Genomic DNA, 21,104 nt, shown 5'->3' with positions numbered 1-21,104 from the left:
GCATCTTTGCAAGCTGGCCATTTTGTGCACGCGTGACCCAACCCTGTTCAGGGCGCTCTGCACTTGCTCAGGGGCCTGGGCCTCCTCTCCGCCTTTTGCAAAACGATTTCTTGACGCAAATGGAGAGGAAGGGGCGGGTGGCGGATACAAGAATTAAAAACACCGTTAGTTCTCCTGCTTTGTGCAAAGGGCAGGTGATACGTAGGTTGCAATGACGGCTGCAGATTGTCAGTACAAAGAGGCGTCAGCGGAAGCTGCAAGAGGCCGGAGGGGGATGTAGCTCAGTGGTAGAGCGCGTGCTTCGCATGTACGAGGCCCCGGGTTCAATCCCCGGCATCTCCAGGTGTTTTTGCTTGCCGCTCAAACAATAATCGTAATTTAAAAAAAAAAAAATAGAAGGCAGGGGAGCTGCTTCTCCTTCCGGGTGTTTTCCAAAAATCAAATCTTGAATCGGTTAAAGAAAATTCCCGCTCGAAGGTTGCGGTTTGCAATGAGACGCCAGATGCGTCGCAGCTGGAGCTGCTTCTTTGCTAGAAATACTGTAATCTAGCAAACGAACCGGTTGGGTGTGATGAATTTCCAAGGCTGGAGTTTTCCAGCTTTGCTTTTTCTGCTTTATTTTGCTTTCTCTCTCTCTGTGTTTGTCCTACTGCATGAAGTCTTGGAGCGGGGCAGTGACACCCGTTGATATAATCTAGCAAGATGCAATGCACCTGCGAAAATGAGAGCGGAAACGTGGGCTAATAATGTTTAGCGATAACGAATTCGTCTACTCTTCCAGATGGAGGGCGCGGGGAGAGGAGAAAGGCGAGCGGTTTAAATTGGATTCTGCAAGCAAAACCCCGCGCAAAAGAAGCACGCTGTGAGCAGGATTCGAACCTACGCAGGGAGTCCCCATTGGATTTCAAGTCCAACGCCTTAACCACTCGGCCATCACAGCTCCGTATAACCGCTGCTATTACCATATCCAAAAGTAGATAATCGGAGTTGGGAAGAAAATTCGTTGGATCGCCTTTTCTTTTCTTTCCTTTTCCTTCTTCTTCCTTCCTTCCTTCCTTCCTTTCTTTCTTTCTTTCTTTCTTTCTGACAAGTTTTGCAAGGGGAAAATGAGCTGCTATGGTTTGCAAAATTGTCTAAGCAAGAGGGAAAACAGCTGCAAATGAAAACGATTACAAATATTCAGAAGCTGGCATTTTCCTGCATTTTCCCCTGGGCCATCGGGGGTCCATAGAAAAGGGGGAAATAACAATAAAGGACTTGGCTGCTTTGCAATGCAGCATCATGCTTCATTTCACCCTCCCCTTTTGGAGATGTGAGTGGTTTTTAAGCTCCTGCCCTAAATCTATCACATATACAGTATTCGTAGTCGCGGCGCTGGAAACCGACTTTTTACCGAGCGGGTTCAGAAAAGCCTGTGAGAACAACAATACGGCAAGCAAAGGGTTAAACGACAGGCCTTTGCCCTCAGGCAAAATGGCCGGCTCAGTCTCGCCCGTGATCTCAAGCTCTCGCGATGGGGAAAAAGAAGCTTCGAGGCTTCCGAAGCGGTTGTCAGGGGCAACGGTGAGGCCTAACGGCGAGGCCCTAAGCCCGAGGGGCGGTATGCGGCGCTCGCGTATATCGAGCTTGGGGCCAAAATGGTTGGCGGGAGACGGGGGTGCAGTGGGGGGAGGCTTTACATTGTCGTTGTAGGCGAAATTCGGGGGGGGGGGGCTGTAACTGCTCTGTCGTTTTCCAAATCAATTGTTTGAGGCGGGATTAAGGGCGCATGCGCATTTGTGCCTACCTGACATGGGGCGAGGGTCGTGCGACCCTCTTTGCACCTCTTCTGGTGTCTAATCAATTAAGGAGATGGTGGGGGGAAAGTGTATGACCTCTTTCTGGTTCAAGCAGGGTGGACCCCTCACCCTCCCACCCCAACTTTTTAAAGCATTTTAGATTGCTTGTAATTAATAATAATAATAATAATAATAATAATAATAATAATAATTAATAATATATTTATACCCCGCCCTCCCCAGCCAAGACCGGCTCAGGGCGGCTAACAACCAATAATAAAAACAAGTTGATTAAAATACAATTTAAAAGATTGCAATATAACATTAAAACATTAGGATGCAGTCTCTTCATAGGAAAGGAAAAAGAAAGAGGGGGAGGGAATCCAACTGATTCTGAGCCAAAGGCCAGGTGGAACAACTCTGTCTTACAGGCCATGCGGAAAGAAATCAGATTTTTTGCCGCTTTTAAAATACAGTTTTATGTGCAATAAAAGATGCTGCCTGAATGTACTCGGCAAGGCACTTTTTATAAAAACCGCATAGAACAGATCTTAGGGGAAAACACAACCTATGTTTTCATAGTGATTGGTGGAAAACTGGTTTTGTTTGCTGTATTGCAGCAAGCCCATATTTTACTGTCATTTGCTGCAATTGAGGTTTGTGGATCTAATTTTGTGCTGCTCTCATGGACCATTTTAGTGCTTAACATTTGCTTTGTTCACAGATGGACGTATTAAATCGGGGACAAGTGGGCAGAAAATGCGTTGCCCTCCAGATGCTTGTGGACTCCAGCTCCCAGCATCCTTGACCATTTGGCCATGCCGGCCGGGGCTGATGGGAGTTGGAGTCGGCCCACATCTGGAGGGCACATGTTGGCTATCCCTGTTCTGCATGGTGGGGTCAAACAAAGGATGACACCTTTCTCTCTTTTGTCAAAGAATGAATGAATTGATTTCGTATTTACGGGACCGCCTCTCCTGGTCTGCCCCGCAGAGGACCTTAAAGTCCATGAATAACCATAGTTTAGAGGTCCTGGGCCCTAAGGAAGTCAGACTATCCTCCACCAGGGCCAGGGCCTTTTCAGTGCTGGCTCCGACCTGGTGGAATGCTCTGTCCCATGAGACTAAGGCCCTTCAGGATTTAACCTCCTTCCGCCAGGCCTGTAAGACAGAGCTATTCCACCTGGCCTTTAATTTGAATCCAGCCTGATCTTTTATTTCCCTTCTTTTCCCTCCCCTTTTATGAAGATTACCTGCTCTGAGACCCCACAGCTAATTCTCCCCTGGCCTCCTCACTGGTCCAAGTAGGACTAATTCAGCCAGCTAGCCCTGGGGATTATCTAATGCTTATTAGATGGATTTCCCCTAAATTGATTTCTGAACTTTGAATTTTATTCTTATTCATGTTTTGATATTGTATTGTATGCTGCTTTTACAATTAAGTGCTTTAAATTTGTTGTTAGCTGCCCTGAACCCGGTTTCTGAACCGGGAAGGGCAGGGTATAAATAAAAATTTATTATTATTTATTTCGGCACTCTCTGTTGCTAAACCCGTATTTTCTTCACCTAGCACGTAAACGGTAGAATCTGCTCCCACAAGAGACGGTGACGGCCATCATAGTGGATGGCTTTGAAAGAGGATTAGACAAGTTCATGGAGGATTGTAAAGCTGTCAGTGGCTACTAGTCATGAAGGCTTTCTGCCTCTGAACAGGGTCTTGCTTGCGGTTTCCTATAGGCATCCGGTTAGCTGTCAGAAATGGATGCTGGACTAAGTGGTCCCCCCTCCCCCCTTTTCGCCTGATTCAGCAGCCAGGCTCTTGGGTTCCTACTGATGTCCCTGCCTCTCTCTTGTCTTTTACTGCCAGGATTTCTCACTTTTTGGATGCTGGGAGAGACAATGCCTTTGGTCACCGGACTGGTTCCCTCACGATTCCTGACCCTCACGGCCCATTTGGTCATTGTCATCACCATCTTCTGGTCCAGGGTGAGAAACCCGTTCCCAGCCTCCAAACCCCATCCCTTCCCCTTCTCAACGTGCTCCTATTTCTTTTTTTAATGGTGTGGTGGGCCTTACGCTTTCCAAAGAAGTGCTTCTGTCTCCCACAAGCACCGTATTTTTCGCTCTATAAGATGCACTTTTTGCCCTCGAAAAATTAAGGGGAAATGTGTGTGCGTCTTATGGAGCGAATGCAGGCTGCATGGCTTCAGTGAAAGCAACGCGAAGCCTCCGGAGCGCAGCGTTGCTTTCGCTGAAGCCTGGAGAGCGAGAGGGGTCAGTGCACACTGACCCCTCTCGCTCTCCTGGCTTCAGGGATAGCCGCCCGATCCCTCCTGCTCTCCTGGCTTTGCTGGAGAGGCGCTGCGCAGCTTTCCCTCTCTGCGCAGCACCCCTTCAGCGAAGCGGGAGGAGAAATGGAAGGGGCTCCGTTTTTCCTGCCGCTTCGCTGAGAGGGAGAGATATTTTTTTTCTTGTTCTCCCCCTCTAAAACTAGGTGCGTCTTATGGTTGGGTGCGTCCTATAGAGCGAAAAATACGGTAAGCGTCAACAAAAATAAGACCCCGATTCCAGCCTTTGCCCAAGACGGGCAGTTTGCCTGGCGCTGTTAAATATGGCCTTCTGAGAGCAAATGCCTCGTGGGGATGGGGCAGGAATGCAATTTTAGTTCAAGGCTTGGTGGGTGGGATAGAGATTATATCGCTGGCCCTCATAGATGGCATGCGAGGAGGGTGGGATGCCCAGTGTTTGTGTGCTGAACCCTTTAAGAGGTGCACTGGGGTGGCGGGGAGAGGCGAGATAGGAGTTTGCTCTTTCCCCTGGCAACCCTGGGCATTTCTCAAGTTGGCACCATGCCACACTTTGAGAACCCTTGCTGTAGAGCAGCCTTTTCCAACCTGGTGCCCTTCACAGGGTTGTGCTAGATGGAACCAATGATTTATTATTATTTATTAAATTTGTATACAGTGGTACCTTGGTTTACGAACTTAATCCGTTCCTGAAGTCCATTCTTAAACCAAAACCGTTCTTAAACCAAGGTGCGCTTTCCCTAACGAGGCCTCCCGCCGCCGGTGCCCATCGACCGTTCGGCTTCCGTTCGTAGACCAAGGTAAAGTTCAGATACCGGAACACTACTTCCGGTTTTGCGGAGTTTTTAAACCGAATGCAGTGGTACCTTGGGTTACAGATGCTTCAGGTTACAGACTCCGCTAACCCGGAAATAGTACCTCGGGTTAAGAACTTTGCTTCAGGATGAGAACAGAAATAGCGGTGCGGCGGCCCCATTAGCTAAAGTGGTGCTTCAGGTTAAGAACAGTTTCAGGTTAAGAACGGACCTCGAGAATGAATTAAGTTCTTAACCCCAGGTGCCACTGTAGTTCGTAAACAGGACTGTTCGTAAACCGAGGTACCACTGTACTAGTCTTCATTTGACGTTCACAGGGTGGTTCATGGCATAAAAATACAAAATGAAAAACATAATACATAATACAGTGGTGCCCCGCAAGACAGAAAACCCGCTAGACGAAAGGGTTTTCCGTTTTGAAGGCGCTTCGCAAAACGAATTTCCCTATGGGCTTGCTTCGCAAGACGAAAATGTCTTGCGAGTTCCTGCAGGGTTTTTCCCCTCCCCCCCTTTTTCCTAAGCCCTAAGCCGCTTATCAGCTGATCTGCTGATAAGCCGCTTATCAGCTGTTCCGCTAAAAGCCGCTAATAGCGCTAATCCGCTAAGCTGTCAATGGGCTTGCTTCGCAAGACGAAAAAACCGCTATACGAAGAGCCTCACGGAACGGATTAATTTCGTCTTGCGAGGCACCACTGTATTTTGGGAGTTCTAGCTGCTCTAGAGAGAAAGGGATTCTGGGAAGCAAGAAACCTGGACCTTTTTCAAGTACTGAGAGGGAATGGCGTTGTCACTCCCACCACATGTGGGGTGTTGTAGAGAACAGCCTAACGTTTGGACCGCACAATAATTCTGCTGACCTCTCTTGATTTTGTCATGCCTCTGAATGTTCCTGCTTCTTTGGGTACCTCTATTTCTTGCCACAGAAGAACGGGATGGGAACAGGGTGAGAGCCAGTGTGGGTGTAGTAGTTAGAGTGTTGGACTAGGACATGGGTAGGGAAACTAAGGCCCGGGGGCCAGATCCGGCCCAATCGCCTTCTAAATCTGGCCCATGGGCAGTCCGGGAATCAGCATGTTTTTACAATGCTTTTATTTAAAATGCATTTCTGGGATATTTGTGGGGCCTGCCTGGTGTTTTTATATGAGTAAAATGTGTGCTTTTATTTAAAATTCATCTCTGGGTTTTTATTTGTGGGGCATAGGAATTCGTTCAATTTTTTGTTGTTGTTCAAAATATAGTCCGGCCCCCCACAAGGTCTGAGGGACAGTGGACCGGCCCCCTGCTGAAAAGTCTGCTGTCCCCTGGACTAGGATCTGAGGGGGGACCAGGGTTCAAATCCCCACTCGGCCATGAAGCCTAATGGGTGGCCTTGGGCCAGTCACGGCCTCTCAGCCTACCTCGCAGGGTTGTTGGGAGGATACAGTGGGGGAAACCATGTGCACCACCTGGAGCTCTTTGGAGGAAAGGTGGGATATAAATGTAAATAAATACAAAATAGATAAAGCATAATGGAACCGGTGCAGTAGTAAAGAGGTTATGAGGCTACTGCTACCTTGTTTTTGTGATGGGTGAATGCATGGCCTAAACGGTGGTTTCTTTGTCTTCTGCAATCCAGGAAAACAATGTCCGCGCTTCCCTACCTCTTCAGTGCACCCAGGAGGAGTTTGAGAACCAAGACACAGAGTAAGTGCTCTGTCTGGGACTTTCTGTGCTACAGCCCTTCTCTGGGTGCTTCTGCTGCTCATCGGTTTTTTTATGCTTTAAAAAAGGTTTTTGGTTGCAGTGGCCATAACTTGAAACAGGCTCCCAAGAGAAATACGCTGATTTATTTTTGTAGGCTTTTCCAGAACATGTATTTAAAACAAGGACTTAGATCCCGCTGCATCTTTTAAAGCTTGTTAATAATAATATTATTAATAGTAATCTGTTACTTATACCCCACCTGTCTGACTGGGTTGCCCCAGTTGTTAGGTTTTCAGATTATCTGAATGTTGCTTTGCGCTGTTTTATTTGTAAGGCACTTTGATTGTTTTCAGAAAGGTGGGATATAAATATTAGGAAAATATATATATTAACAGCCCCTAAAAGCAAGCTGATAAAGACATAAAAATATGTGTTCCCTGCCTTCCTCTGCCCTGTTCCTTTTGGCTACCTAATAACATTCATGGTCTGAAAGGTTTCCTTTTGAAATGTGGATTTATGAATCTGTGCTTGCAAGGTGTGCAAATAATAATGGTGAAAGCTGTGTGTTTGTATGTTGTAACCTCACATTGCTGTTCCATCGCCCTTCTCTCTCTGGAGCTGCCGAGAGTGCTGATGTCTCCCAGCTCCTCATGTTTTCCATCATCTAGCAAACGTCAGTGCTGGATGACGCTGATGCCATATTTATTTATACCCTACCCTTTTCAGATTATAAACGAGAACAGCTGAAAATGTAGAAAAAGTAATCATTAAGGACACCGATAGAATTCAAACCATATACATATTAAAAATCTGTTTAAAACATACAAGAAAATCAGCACAGCATTAGATAATGGCACCTCTCTGTCCCGCAAAAGGCTCGGGAGCTTGCTGTCTTCACAGCAGATGTGGCCACTGCTCCACCTAGCTGACAGCAGCCGTAAATCCAGGTTTGGATTAAAGCCCTGAAGGGGTGGGGGGGATGGCGTGAGAAGAGAAGGAGCAGGACTGCTGCTGGAGCTGATTATAGGCTGCCTCTTCTCATCCGAGGACTGACAAAGTTGGCCACGGATCAGTCTGTTGCCTCTGCTGCCAAGACTGATGGTGCTTTAAATGTGCACTCAAGGGAAAGGCTTCTGCTTCTTTTTTTAAAAGGTGGTGGAGGGTTAAAAATAAAGGCAGGCAACAAGATGGGCCAATTATATTTTTTTGCAGTGGGAAATTCCAGACAATTAGCCACCAAGAGGAGCTTGCGTTTGCCTAGGGCTCTAATGTCCTTCATACTTGGCATATTTGCTAAGAAATTCCAGTCCTGATCGTATTGCATTGGTGGTTCAGTGGTAGAATTCTCGCCTGCCACGCGGGAGGCCCGGGTTCGATTCCCGGCCAATGCATGACACCATAATTTTATAAACCTCTATCCTACCCCTCTTTTATTGCCTGCTTTCGACTTAACAAGTCCCAAAGCATCCATGACCATTGCCCATGCTGGCTGGGACTGATAGAAGCTGTGGTCCAAGCAACGATCAGAGACCTCAGTTTCCCCACCCCTGGCTTTGTGGCTTGCCTTTTCTCTCTGCGTGTGGAGGAATGACTGCTGGGAGGAGCGCAGAGAGGAAGAACACCGTGATGCATCTACATTGGCACAATTGGATGCCCTCATCTGCCCCACCTGCAACAAAACATGTCTCTCCTGCATTGGTCTCTACAGCCACAACAGGCGCTGTAACCTTCCAGTAGTTTGACTTTACCGCCAAAGGTGCAGTCCTCCATTGTCTCCTGAGACAGATGGATGCCAACAACAAATGTGTGTGTGTGTGTGTGTGTGTGTGTGTGTGTGTGTGGGAGAGAGGGAGGATTGGGGAGCTGGGTGGGGAGAGAGAGACCGATTACTATACAGTCATACCTCATGTTACGTTTGCTTCATGTTATGTTCTTTCAGGTTACGTCCCGCTGCGACCCGGAAGTACCGGAAAGGGTTACTTCCGGGTTTCGCCGCTCGTGCATGTGCAGATGCGCAAAATGACGTCACGCGCATGTGCAGAAGTGGCGAATCGCAACCCGCGTGTGCGCAGACGCGCCGCTGTAGGTTGCGCTCTTTTCATGTTGCGAACGGGCCTCCACAACCAGAGGTACCGCAACCAGTGGTACCACTGTAATTGGGGTCAGGAAAGAATTTCAGGTTTTCTAGAGACACAAGACCTAACCCTCCCTGTGGCTTTCCTCCCTTCAGGATGGTGGTTGCCCTGTCGGTGACACTTGGTCTTTTTGCGGTGGAGTTGGCCGGCTTTCTCTCTGGAGTGTCCATGTTCAACAATGTGCAGAGCCTCCTCTGTATCCTTTGAAAAGGGGACAGACTGGACGTAGGTTACGTGGGGTGGGTGGCAGAGGGAAGCCACAGAAATAATAATAATAATAATAATAATAATAATAATAATAATAATAATTTATTATTTATACCCCGCCCATCTGGCTGGGCCTCCCCAGCCACTCTGGGCGGCTTCCATAGAAAGCAAAAATACAATAAAATATCACACGTTAAAAACTTCCCTGAACAGGGCTGCCTTAAGATGTCTTCTGAATGTCAGGTAGTTGTTAATCGCTTTGACATCTGCTGGAAGGGCGTTCCACAGGGTGGGCGCCACTACCGAGAAGGCCCTCTGCCTGGTTCCCTGTAGCTTTACTTCTCGCAGTGAGGGAACCGCCAGAAGGCCCTCGGCGCTAGACCTCAGCGTCCGGGCAGAATGATGGGGGTGGAGACGCTCCTTCAGGTATACTGGACCGAGGCCGTTTAGGGCTTTAAAGGTCAGCACCAACACTTTGAATTGTGCTCGGAAACGTACTGGGAGCCAATGTAGGTCTTTCAAGACCGGTGTTATATGGTCTCGGCGGCCGCTCCCAGTCACCAGTCTAGCTGCCGCATTCTGGATTAGTTGTAGTTTCCGAGTCACCTTTAAAGGTAGCCCCACGTAGAGTGCATTGCAGTAGTCCAAGCGGGAGATAGCCAGAGCATGCACCACTCTGGCGAGACAGTCCGCAGGCAGATAGGGTCTCAGCCTACGTACCAGATGGAGCTGGTAAACAGCTGCCCTGGACACAGATTTGATCTGTGCCTCCATGGACAGCTGTGAGTCCAAAATGACTCCCAGGCTGCGCACCTGGTCCTTCAGGGGCACAGTTACCCCATTCAGGACCAGGGAATTCTCCACACCTGCCCGCCTCCTGTCCCCCAAAAACAGCACTTCTGTCTTGTCAGGATTCAACCTCAATCTGTTAGCCGCCATCCATCCTCCAACCGCCTCCAGACACTCACACAGGACCTCCACCGCCTTCACTGGTTCTGATTTAAAGGAGAGGTAGAGCTGGGTATCATCCGCATACTGATGAACACCCAGCCCAAACCTCCTGATGATCTCTCCCAGCGGCTGCATGTAAATGTTGAAAATGTTGAAAGGGCAACTTGGACTCATCAGACCTGCAAAGTGAGGGAGCCAAACCTGAGAGCTAAAAGAAGATGCCCATGTTATCTTGTGCACGTGCAGATGGGCATCAGAAGGCGCTGAGGCCCATTGGATGCCCGCTCCTGGACGCTTTGCCAAAGCACTTACGTCTCAGTCCATCAGACAACGTTCCTCAGCCTTGCGTCCCCCGATGTCGTAGGACTACAATGCCCATCATCCCTGACCCACTGACTAAGCTAGCAGTGGATGATGGGAGTTGTAGTCCTACGACATCTGGGGACGCACGGCTGAGGAAGGCTGGTAGGCAGTTCCCGCGTGGGAACGCGGACGTTCTGGGTTGTTGCCGTCCCCTCTGTAGGCCAGCCCCGATGCCGCACAGCTGCCCCAGGACTTGAGGGGTTCCTGCCCTTCATGCGTTGTTGCTCCCTGACTGAGTCTCCTTTCTGCTCCAGCCACAGGCGCCCACGCCTCTGCCTCCATCACGTTGCTCTTCTTCCTCTTTGAACAGTGGGACAGCGGCTTGTACTGGTGGATCTTTGCTTTCTGCAGGTCAGTCGAGACGGCGGCTGCCTCTGGTGGCAGAGCTTTGCGAGGCAAGGGGCTTCCTTCCATTGCTGCCCATCGCCAAGGCAGTGGGAGTAGTAATAATAATAATAATAATAATAATAATAATAATAATTTTTATTTATACCCCACCCTCCCCAGCCAAGGCCGGGCTCAGGGTGGCTAACAAGCAATAATAAAAACAAATTGAATGATTACAACTTAAAAACAAGATTAAAATACAACAATGAAAATAATGAAATATTAAAATATTAAAATGTAGCCTCATCGCGGGAGGAGAAAGGAAAAGAAAAAAGAAAGAGGGGGAGGGAATCAAATTGGCTCCAAGCCAAAGGCCAGGCAGAACAACTCTGTCTTACAGGCCCTGCAGAAAGAAATCAGATCCTGCAGGGCCCTGGTCTCATGAGGCAGAGCGTTCCACCAGTGCTGAAAAGACCCTGGTTCTGGTTGAGGCTAATCTGACTTCCTTAGGGCCCAGGACCACTAGGGTGTTGCTATTTATGGACCTTGAGGCTCTCCGTGGGGCATACCGGGAGAGGCGGTCCCGTAGGTACGAGGCTCCTAGGCCGTGAGGGGCTTTAAAGGTCAAAAGCAGACCTTAAATCTGACCCTGTACTCCACTGGGAGCCAGTGCAGCTGGAAAAGCACTGGGTGAATATTCTCCCATGGCAGAGACCCCATGAGGAGCCTCGCTGCAGCATTCTGCACCCGCTGGAGTTTCTGGGACAGCTTCAAGGGCAGCCCCGCGTAGAGCGAATTACAGTAGTCGAGCCTGGAGGTGACTGTCGCATGGATCACTGTGGCCAAGTCAGGGCGGGAAAGGTAAGGGACCAACTGCTTGATGCAGAGAAGGTGGAAGAAATGCGTAGCAGAAGAAATGCAAAAACTGGGACTGCATTGGCCAGGAATGGCTGGCATTTCTACTCCAGAGAAAGTAGCTGGGTTCAAAGTGGAGAAGGGTGTCTTGGGATGTTTGTGGCCTCCGTAGGATTGACGTCCCTGCCACTAGAAGGGGCACCCACTGCTATTTTATTCATTAAAATACACCAGCTGGTGGCCCTCCAGATATTGCTGAACTACAGCTCCCATCATCCTTGGTCATGGACCATGCTTGCTCGGGAGTTGTAGTTCAGCAACACCCGGTGGTCAAAGGTTCCTCACAACCGAATTATATCTGGCCTGATCTGTCCCCCGAAGGAGCCCTCAAATTTACTAATAAGCATTGTAAATGCCTTTGGTATCTTGGATTGCCCCAACTATTGGGGGAGTGGGTCTCTGTGACCTAAACATAGCTGTAAACGTTTCTCTTTTTTTAAGGGAAATTCCCTTATTCCAAATAGGATTCCTCGCAAGAAAAGGGAAAAGTTGACAGCTCTGGACCTAAATCACATTTGATCCAGCAAATGCTCAGAGGGGAGGGGCTGATCTCTCATCCTTGGTGTCAAGATGGTTTATTCTCTGTCCCAGTTCACTCCCAGGCTCAAAATGTCTGGTACCTTTCTGTGCAAGAGCTCCAGGTCATGTGGAACTGCCTGCTACTGCATGCCTCACTTTACGACGCCAGTTTCCCTGACTGCTCCCCACTAGCTCTGGCTGCCCACTGCAGTGCCTCCATCTGCCTCTCCTTTTTCGTCTTTGAGCGCTGGGAGACGGTCACTTACTGGTACATCATGGGCTTCTGCAGGTAGATTCTTAGTTCTGTATATGTGTGGATACAGTGGTACCCTTCAGGTTACATATGCTTCAGGTTACAGACTCCGCTAACCCAGAAATAGTACTTCGGATTAAGAACTTTGCTTCAGGATGAGAACAGAAATTGCGCAGCAGCGGCAGGAGCCCCATTAGCTAAAGTGGTGCTTCAGGTTAAGAACAGTTTCAGGTTAAGTACGGACCTTAACCCAAGGTACCACTGTACATTTTCCCGTGTATAAGATGCCCCCATGTATAAGACACTCCCTATTTGGGGGGACTAAATTTAAAGAAAATGAGGGGAGATGGCCCAAAGTTGTTGAGCTTTCTTTATTAGGAGGAATTGCCTGCGCCCCATCACCCCAGCAGGGCCATTGCTGGGGGTTGGCAAAGTGGGCAGCCGCTCCCCCCACGCCACTGCGGGCAAGAAGCTCCCTAGAGCGCAGGCCGCCAACCAGCTGGCTGGCAGCACGCAGCTTCCCTGACCCCACGCTACTATCCGTATATAGGACAACCCCAGTTATTTGACATGATTTTTGAGTCAAAAAACCTCGTCTAATACACGGAAAAATACAGTATATGGAGAGAGAGGATGGAGAAAAGCTCTTCTCCCTCATAACCCTAAAAGTCTTGGACATCCAACGAAGCTGACTGTTGGAAGATTCAGGGCAGACATAATAAAGCCCTTCATGCAGCGCAGAGTTAAACTTTGGAACTCCCTCCCACAGGAGACAGTGGTGTCCATCAGTTTTAAAAGAGCATGAGACAAATTCATGGAGGAGAGGGCCATTGATGGCTAATAGCCAGGATGGCTACGCTCTTGTTTCCACAGTTGGAGGCAGCAATGCTTTTGAATATCAGCTGCTGGAAACCTCAGGAGGAGAGTGGGATCTAATAAGAATGATAATAATGATAACAATAACAATAATAATAATTTATTATTATTTATACCTCGCCCATCTGGCTGGGTTTCCCACCAGAATATTAATAATAAAAAAGTGACAACATCAAACATCTTGCAATGCTGCTTGTGGGCTTCCCACATGCAAAACACTGCTAAACCTTAGGTTATGTTAATACAATCCTAGTAACAACACACACAACGTAACAGGCTGGTCAGGAGATAAAGTCCATTCAGTTCCTAAATTGGCATATTGGCAATGACCACAATATGGTATGCTTATCTTATATGGTGTTTCACGTGTCGCTGCTTTGAGGATTCCAATGTTCCTTGTTTGTAGATATCATATCAGATGGAAAACTTGAAGGTGTGTCACCTAATTTAGGATATCTAATTTAGGAAATGAGTGGACTTTTTCTCCTGACCATCCATTGGACTTTAATTTTTCAGGATATGTTCTGTTCGCATGATGTGTTGGTCTATGGAATTACACATTGTGAGATATTATATGTAGAATTGTGTTTGAAATAGAAGTTACATACTTAGTCAAAAACAGCCTGTTACGTTGTGTGTGTTGTGAGCTTCCCACAGGCATTTAGTTGGCCACCTTGAGAACGGGATTCTGGACTAGATGGGGCAGTAGGCCCTTCCTAAGTTTTCTTTTCTTTCTTCCTTTTTAAATTTTTTATTTATTTTGATTTTACATATACACACATCAAATAATCAGAATATTAAAAAAGAAAAAGCGTATCAGCAATTAAAATGAAAAAAGCCTCAAAAACAAGCATTTTCAAATACGATTCTTCGTAGCGAGTGCAACCTGTCTTTTTGCAACTTCTGGCTTGACTCCTTGATTCCTAACATGATTCCTAACATGTTAGGAACCTTCCTATGTTTTCATATGTGTATGTGTTTCACATGTTTGTTCCCCAGCCGTTGTTTTTCTCCCCCCAGGAAGGGGTAAGCCCTTCTCCTTAGCACTGACCCCCTCCCCTCTCTCTTTCTGTCTTCACCCCCTGACAGCGCCTTGCCTGCCGCTGTGGAAATACTGCTTTTCATCTCAGTCTTGGGCTTGAAGAAGAAGCCCCTGTGAAGCCCCCCGTCGCTCCAAGAGGAGACGTTTGTTGGGGACGACTCCAGATGGGTGACAAAACCAACTGAGCAGAGCCAAGCTGCGCTGGCACCGGGAAACAGAGACTGAGCACAATTGGGGAGAAGAGGTAAGATGAACGAGCCACCTGTTCGAGGGCTCTGACCCTCCCTGGTACCACACAGCCAGCTGCCACCCACAGCTCCAGCAACACAGATCCGTCTCCTGCGCTGCGTGCTGCCTCCCCCCCAGCGGTAATCGTGGTAACAGCGCCCTGTTGCTGCACAAAGCCACGCGTTTATTCACACGTGCTTTTTTCAGCTTGCGGTCATGCATCTGCGGTGCCAAAACGCCTCCTTCAGAAGAAATGGCGAAGCCCAAGCCTGTACCCCAATGAGCAGTCCTGCAAAAGGGACTAAAGGGGCATAACGGGTGTGTGACAAATTTATTCAGGACATTTGATTGTAGTTAGAGAATGCTGTATGAGATTTATTACACTTTTTTACCTGAATAAAATAGCATCCTTCTTATGAATTCGCCACTTGGATTGCAATCATTAAAGTACAGTGGTACCTTGGGTTACAGACGCTTCAGGTTACAGATGCTTCAGGTTACAGATTCTGCTAACCCAGAAATAGTACCTCGGGTTAAGAACTTTGCTTCAGGATAAGAACAGAAATTGCACGGAGGACCCCATTAACTAAAGTGGTACCTTAGGTTAAGAACAGTTTCAGGTTAAGAACAGACCTCCGGAACGAATTAAGTTCTTAACCCGAGGTACCTCTGTAGTGTTGATGAAGTCTGTTGGTTTATGTAGATCAGCTGGGGCTGAAAACATTTGGAGAGCCGCACATTGGAGGAAGGTGATATCGACTGACTCCCATCTCCCCCTCCTTGCATTGGCTGCTATGGCCAAGTTAAACTAGTATATGAAACTAGAGCCCTTTAATGGCTACGTAGTTCAGTTCCAAGGATAACAACAATAATAATTTATTATTTATACCTCGCCCATCTGGCTGGGTTTCCCCAGCCACACTGGGCGGCTTCCAACAAAATAATAAAAATACAATAAAACATCAGACATTAAAATCTTCCCTAAACAGGGCTGTGAAATCTAGCTTGCTCCAGATAACCTCGTGGGCCAAATGTCGCTATTCTCCTGCTTCTAAGCTCTTGCAGCTCCCCCATAGCCTCTCCTTCCTCACTGGTCCCTGTTTGTTTGTTTTTTAATAACTTTTTTTTTGCTTTAAACAGGTACATATAAATATAGACAACCAAAGTTACAAAGGAAAATTCCTTAATAGTAATGAAAAAAACCCTACAAAAACTACAAAAAATATTGAAGTACATGACACAGAACATAAGAACTATGGGAAAGATAAAAGAATAGAGAAAAGAAAAAGAATAGAGAAAAGAAAAGAAAAAGAAAAAGAAAAAGGAAGATGAGCCAAAGCAGGAAAGCTCATCTATTGTACACTTCCGTCAAGCTCACAACAGATCATTATTCTTATCAATTAACTCTATCCGCATTCCAAAGGAATCCCTCATCTTGGTATCAGGGAACATTTCTCTATGCGGTATCATTCTAAACATAGCCAGATCTTTCTTGCTGAGCCCTTGTCCCCTAAATAATTATTTAAAAATTCCCATTCTTCTTTCACCAATTTTTAAGGTTTATCTCTTACTGCATCTGTCTGCTTTGCGAGCTCCAAGTACTCACACAATTTGACTACCCATTCCTCTTTAGTGGGTGTATTTTTATCTTTCCAGTGTTTTGCCTTGCTGCTGACGTTGCATACATAAATAGCCTAGTTTTGTTATTGGGAATATTATCTGAAACCATTCCTAGTAAAAATTCTTCCGGTTTCTTGCTAAATGTAGTTTTTATCAATCTCTTTATCTCTTCATAAATCATGTTCCAAAATCTTTGAATCTCTAGACAGGAGCACCACATATGGTAGTATGTTCCTATCTGTTCCTTACATCTCCAGCACTTGTTATTGTTTGATTTATTTATTTTTGCAAGTTTTACAGTGGTCAGGTACCACCTATAATACATTTTCATAAGATTTTCCCTTATAAGGAAACAAGCCGTGAATTTTATATTTTTAGTTCATAAATCGTTTCAAATATTGGGTTTCATCGTATGTCCCAGGTCCCTCTCCCATTTTCTTTGCCAATTCAAAAGTAGTTTGTACATTTTAGAAAGTGTCTTTTGATTATTATATAGAATATCCTTCTCCAGATAGGATATTTTTTTGTCAAATCCTTTGGTTCTTTTATCCTTTTCAAGGGCGGCTTTTAATTGATAATACTCCAGCTAGGTTATTCCCTTCTGTTTCAATTTGCTTAGGTCCTTTATTTTCGGATCACTACTTGTTTCCTCTACTAAATCCTTATATGTTAGCCAATCGCTGTTCATATTCAGCCTGTGAACCGACATAGATTCATAGAATCATAGAGTTGGAAGAGACCACAAGGGCCATCGAGTCCAACCCCCTGCCAAGCAGGAAACACCATCAGAGCACTCCTGACATATGGTTGTCAAGCCTCTGCTTAAAGACCTCCAAAGAAGGAGACTCCACCACACTCCTTGGCAGCAAATTCCACTGTCGAACAGCTCTTACTGTCAGGAAGTTCTTCCTAAAGTTTAGGTGGAATCTTCTTTCTTGTAGTTTGGAACCATTGCTCTGTGTCCGCTTCTCTGGAGCAGCAGAAAACAACCTTTCTCCCTCCTCTATGTGACATCCTTTGATATATTTGAACATGGCTATCATATCACCCCTTAACTTCCTCTTCTCCAGGCTAAACATGCCCAGCTCTCTCTCTCGCTCTTTCTCTCATCCTGGCTATTTTTCCTAGGAATAGCTGTACTGGCAAATCAGCTCTATAACATACAATATTTGATGGAAACCAGCTCTTAACCCTAACCTGCTTAATCCAAATTGTTAAAAGCTAGGCCAAACAAGAATTTGAGGGCTTCTGGAGTATTTTGATTGTAACAAAAGGGTGTTCTAGAGATGTGGAGCTGACAATGCAAAACTTTGCATTATATTGATTGTGAGTCAAACAGATACCTTACTAAATGCTGGATGCTGCGTATACAGCATATTTAAAGCACATGGCATCTCCCCTCAAAATCCTGAGAACTGTAGTTTGTTAAGGGTTCTGGGAATTATAGCTCTGTGAGGTGTAACACTTTAATGGAAGTCATGTGCTTTAAATGTATGGTATGTATGCAGCTATAGTTCTGTCTGATCTTAAATCTCATGGTATACTGTAACTCCCAAACTGTACAGTCCTATGCATGTCCAGTGAAATAAGAAGAGTTTGGATTTGATATCCCGCTTTATCACTACCCGAAGGAGTCTCAAAGCGGCTAACAATCTCCTTTCCCTTCCTCCCCCACAACAAACACTCTGTGAGGTGAGTGGGGCTGAGAGACTTCAGAGAAGTGTGACTGGCCCAAGGTCAACCCAGCAGCTGCATGTGGAGGAGCGGAGACGCGAACCCAGTTCACCAGATTACGAGACTACTGCTCCAAAGGTGTTGACCTCCAAAGTCCAAAATAGTATTCCCAGGCCTTAACTTCCTTAAGTGGGAAGAAATGGCACACAAGCCTGAATCAAGAAACCACCTCCTTAGAGCAAAATGTCCTGCTTAGGGCTTCCCTCAAAACTTCTTTGACCTTCTCATTCCTGAGGCTGTATATGAAAGGGTTCAAAAGAGGAGTCACCACTGTGGTGAGGATGGCAGCAACCTTGTCAAAAGCCAGAGAGTAGCTTAGATTTGGATGGCCATACATGAAGATGGAGGGACGCAGGTGGCGCTGTGGGTTAAAGCCTCAGCGCCTAGGGCTTGCCGATCGAAAGGTCGGCGGTTCAAATCCCTGCGGCGGGGTGCGCTCCCGCTGCTCGGTCCCAGCGCCTGCCAACCTAGCAGTTCGAAAGCACCTCCAGGTGCAAGTAGATAAATAGGGACCGCTTACCAGCGGGAAGGTAAACGGCGTTTCCGTGTGCGCCAGAGCAGCGATGTCACGCTGGCCACGTGACCCGGAAGTGTCTCCGGACAGCGCTGGCCCCAGGCTTCTTAAGTGAGATGGGCGCACAACCCCAGAGTCTGTCAAGACTGGCCCGTATGGGCAGGGGTACCTTTACCTTTACCTTTACATGAAGATGGTACTCCCATAAGCGATGGTGACCACAGTGATGTGAGAGGTGCAGGTGGAGAAGGCCTTTTGCCTGCCTTGGACAGATGGGATTTTCAGGATGGTAGAGATGATATAGCAGTAAGAGACAACAGTGAGCACCAACGAGCTGAGGAGCACCAAGGAAGCCAGAAGAAAATTAAAGAGCTGTATGAAGTGAGTGTCCACGCAGGCTAGTAATCTCGTTGTCCCCGAGAGGGGGCAATGACAATAAAGATATTATTATTATTATTATTATTATTATTATTATTATTATTATTATTACTTCCAGCAGAGGTGCAATGTCGCAAAAGAAGTGGTTACTTTATTTGGGATTCGAAGGGCAGTTCTTTGCTTGCACAGTATTGCAGCCTTAATAGTGCAACCCTCTACACATAAGTAAACCCCCTTTGAATTAAATGAGACTTATTTCTTGGTAAGTGTGTATAAGATTGCAAGCTTCGACTTTGTAAGCTGATACAGGCCTGTCTTATCTTGAGCCCAAACAGAGTAGTCCATACAGCGGAAGGATAAGCAGTATGTGCCACATTCTTAACTTTATTTACACTTCTATGCTGAGAGAATACAAACATGCATCTTGCCTCTGCGAGAGCAGAGAAGCAACTCCTCTCGGAAACAAAGAACACCGAAAGAACAGTGAAAAACAGGAAACCAGTGAACGTCACATCCAGTCTCCCATTCCCGTGGGAACCCAACAGTAACTCTGACTGTGGAATGCAAAACAATGCCTTGTGACTGCGGTTGCTGCTCAGTGAGGGAAATAGAAACCAACAGCAGCGGCAGTACGGAAGTCTGGAGACAACAACTGTAGGGCAAAGAACTGCGAAGAAAGCCCCTACCCAACAGCCCAGAACCAGAAGGAAGCACACATGTCCATTCATAATGATGGTGTACCTTAATGGATTGCATATGGCCACATACCGATCAATGGACATGACTGCTAAGAGGATAAACTCCACCGTCCCCAGGAGGAAATAGAAATATATCTGAGCGATGCAGCCTGCGAACAAAATGGTTTTCTCTTCAGCCAGGAGGCTGGACAGCATTTTGGGGACAATCACGATAGTGAATAGGATGTCCAGAAAAGACAAATTACTGAGGAACAAGTACATAGGAGTATGGAATCTCAGGTCAGTCCATATAAAGGAGAGGATGACCATGTTTCCCATGAGGGTGAGCAGGTATGTGAAAAGCAGGGCCACAAAGGAGCATATCTGAACCTCACGGTGGGCTGGGAAAGACAGGAAAACAAATTCCTTCACTGACGACTGGTTGTTGGCCTCTGAATCCATTCATTGCCCTCTGCAATGGAACATATTTTTTAAAACAACAACAACAACAGCAAGATAATTTACCTTATCTTTCCAGTGTTTTGTCACTGGGCCCTGTTTTGCTTCTGCTGAGATTTCATCTCCAGGCCCGTGGGAAAGGTGGCTAGGACAATGGATAATAGACTGGACTGGGCCATGGAGACTGGAACTCAAATTCCTGCCCAGTCATGAAGAAGTTCACTGGGTCCACTTGGGACATTTCAGGATAATGCCAGAAGGCTGTTATGAGGATGCAATGAATAGGCCAAGCCTTCCTTTTTCTGCCGCAGAGACCCTGGAAGAAGGCTGGGAGATCAAATTTAATAATTACATTCAAATACCCTATTTATCTCCCGAGGAGATCAAGGGGTCGCACATGGCTCTCCTCCCTGTTTCATCCTTGCAACAACACTGTGATGAGGTAGATTATGACAAATATGTTGGAAATGGCTATTCTTTTTGCAATAACTTCGGGGGGGGGGGACTTGTAATGTGTTGTGCTAGATCAGGGGTAAGCAAACATTTTCAGCAGTGGGCCGGTCCACTGTCCCTCACACCTTGTGGGGGGCCAGACTATATTTTGAAGAAACAAACAAACAAAAAATGAACGAATTCCTATGCTCCACAAATAACTCAGAGATGCATTTTAAATAAAAGCACACATTCTACTCATGTAAAAACATCAGGCAGGCCCCACAAATAACCCAGAGATGCATTTTAAATGAAAGGACACATTCTATTCATGTTAAAACACCAGGCAGGCCCCACAAATAACCCAGAGATCATTTTAAATAGAAGGACACATTCTACTCATGTAAAAACGCGCTGATTCCCAGACCGTCCGCAGGCCGGATTTAGAAGGTGATTGGTCCAGATCCAGCGTCCGGGCCTTAGTTTGCCTATCCATGTGCTAGATGCTGTGTGGTTTTTAACTGTATTTTAATGGTTTCTTTTATTGCCACACATTTAATTGTTTTACAACTTGGTGTTCCCGTAGAATTCAAAGACAATGCAGTGCAATATAGTAATAAGAGAAGCAGGATAGGACACGGGGCTTCAATGTGCAGGGCACGTGCTGAGTCTGCCATCTCTCACGCAACACTGGTAGCTAACATGGTGCTCTCCCTTAGCGCTGGTCATGTTGGCTGGGGATGATGGGGAGTAAGTGCTGGACTAGGACCTGGGAGACCTGAGTTCGAATTCCGCATGGTCATGAAGCTCACTGGGTGACTTTGGGCCGTCACTGCCTCTCTCAGTCTAACCTACCTCACAGGGTTGTTGTGTGTGGGTTAAAGGAGGAGCAG

At 46.7% G+C, this 21,104-nt stretch overlaps 2 protein-coding genes across 5 annotated transcripts; one reads left to right on the top strand and one right to left on the bottom strand.

Annotated features, from left to right (window-relative positions):
* The first annotated feature begins 1,463 nt into the window (after positions 1 to 1,463).
* TMEM107 (transmembrane protein 107) lies at positions 1,464 to 14,817 on the top strand. Of its 4 annotated transcripts, XM_079952153.1 has the most exons (7): positions 1,464 to 1,600; positions 3,645 to 3,763; positions 6,514 to 6,581; positions 8,812 to 8,912; positions 10,492 to 10,588; positions 12,168 to 12,287; positions 14,217 to 14,817. In XM_079952153.1, exons 1-7 carry the CDS (start codon positions 1,474 to 1,476, stop codon positions 14,284 to 14,286), a joined length of 702 nt encoding a protein of 233 aa, XP_079808279.1. In that variant the 5' UTR covers positions 1,464 to 1,473; the 3' UTR covers positions 14,287 to 14,817. The 4 variants fall into 4 exon arrangements, with proteins under 4 accessions (XP_079808279.1, XP_079808277.1, XP_079808276.1 ...); XM_079952151.1 differs by lacking the exon at positions 10,492 to 10,588 and having other exon boundaries at positions 12,191 to 12,287; XM_079952150.1 differs by lacking the exon at positions 12,168 to 12,287.
* Positions 14,818 to 18,390: 3,573 nt separating this feature from the next.
* On the bottom strand, positions 18,391 to 19,782 carry LOC307201673 (olfactory receptor 6M1-like; the record flags this gene model as incomplete). Its single annotated transcript, XM_079950968.1, has 3 exons — positions 18,391 to 18,667; positions 18,756 to 18,792; positions 19,259 to 19,782. The coding sequence occupies 3 exons, from the start codon at positions 19,780 to 19,782 to the stop codon at positions 18,449 to 18,451; spliced, it is 780 nt and encodes a 259-aa protein (XP_079807094.1). The 3' UTR covers positions 18,391 to 18,448.
* Between the last annotated feature and the right edge of the window lie 1,322 nt (positions 19,783 to 21,104).

The sequence above is a fragment of the Podarcis cretensis genome (genome assembly GCF_951804945.1).
Source record: "Podarcis cretensis genome assembly, chromosome: 13".
Lineage (NCBI taxonomy): Eukaryota > Metazoa > Chordata > Lepidosauria > Squamata > Lacertidae > Podarcis > Podarcis cretensis.
Note: the sequence above shows the minus strand (reverse complement) of the source record. Positions and strands in the feature narration are given on the sequence as shown.

Coding starts and splice junctions, on each gene's coding strand:
- TMEM107 (XM_079952153.1), top strand. CDS start 1,474: ATGGCCGGCTCAGTCTCGCCCGTGATCTCAAGCTCTCGCGATGGGGAA. Junction 1,601..3,644: donor GGCCCTAAGCCCGAGGGGCG/GTATGCGGCGCT, acceptor TTTTACTGCCAG/GATTTCTCACTTTTTGGATG. Junction 12,288..14,216: donor TACATCATGGGCTTCTGCAG/GTAGATTCTTAG, acceptor ACCCCCTGACAG/CGCCTTGCCTGCCGCTGTGG.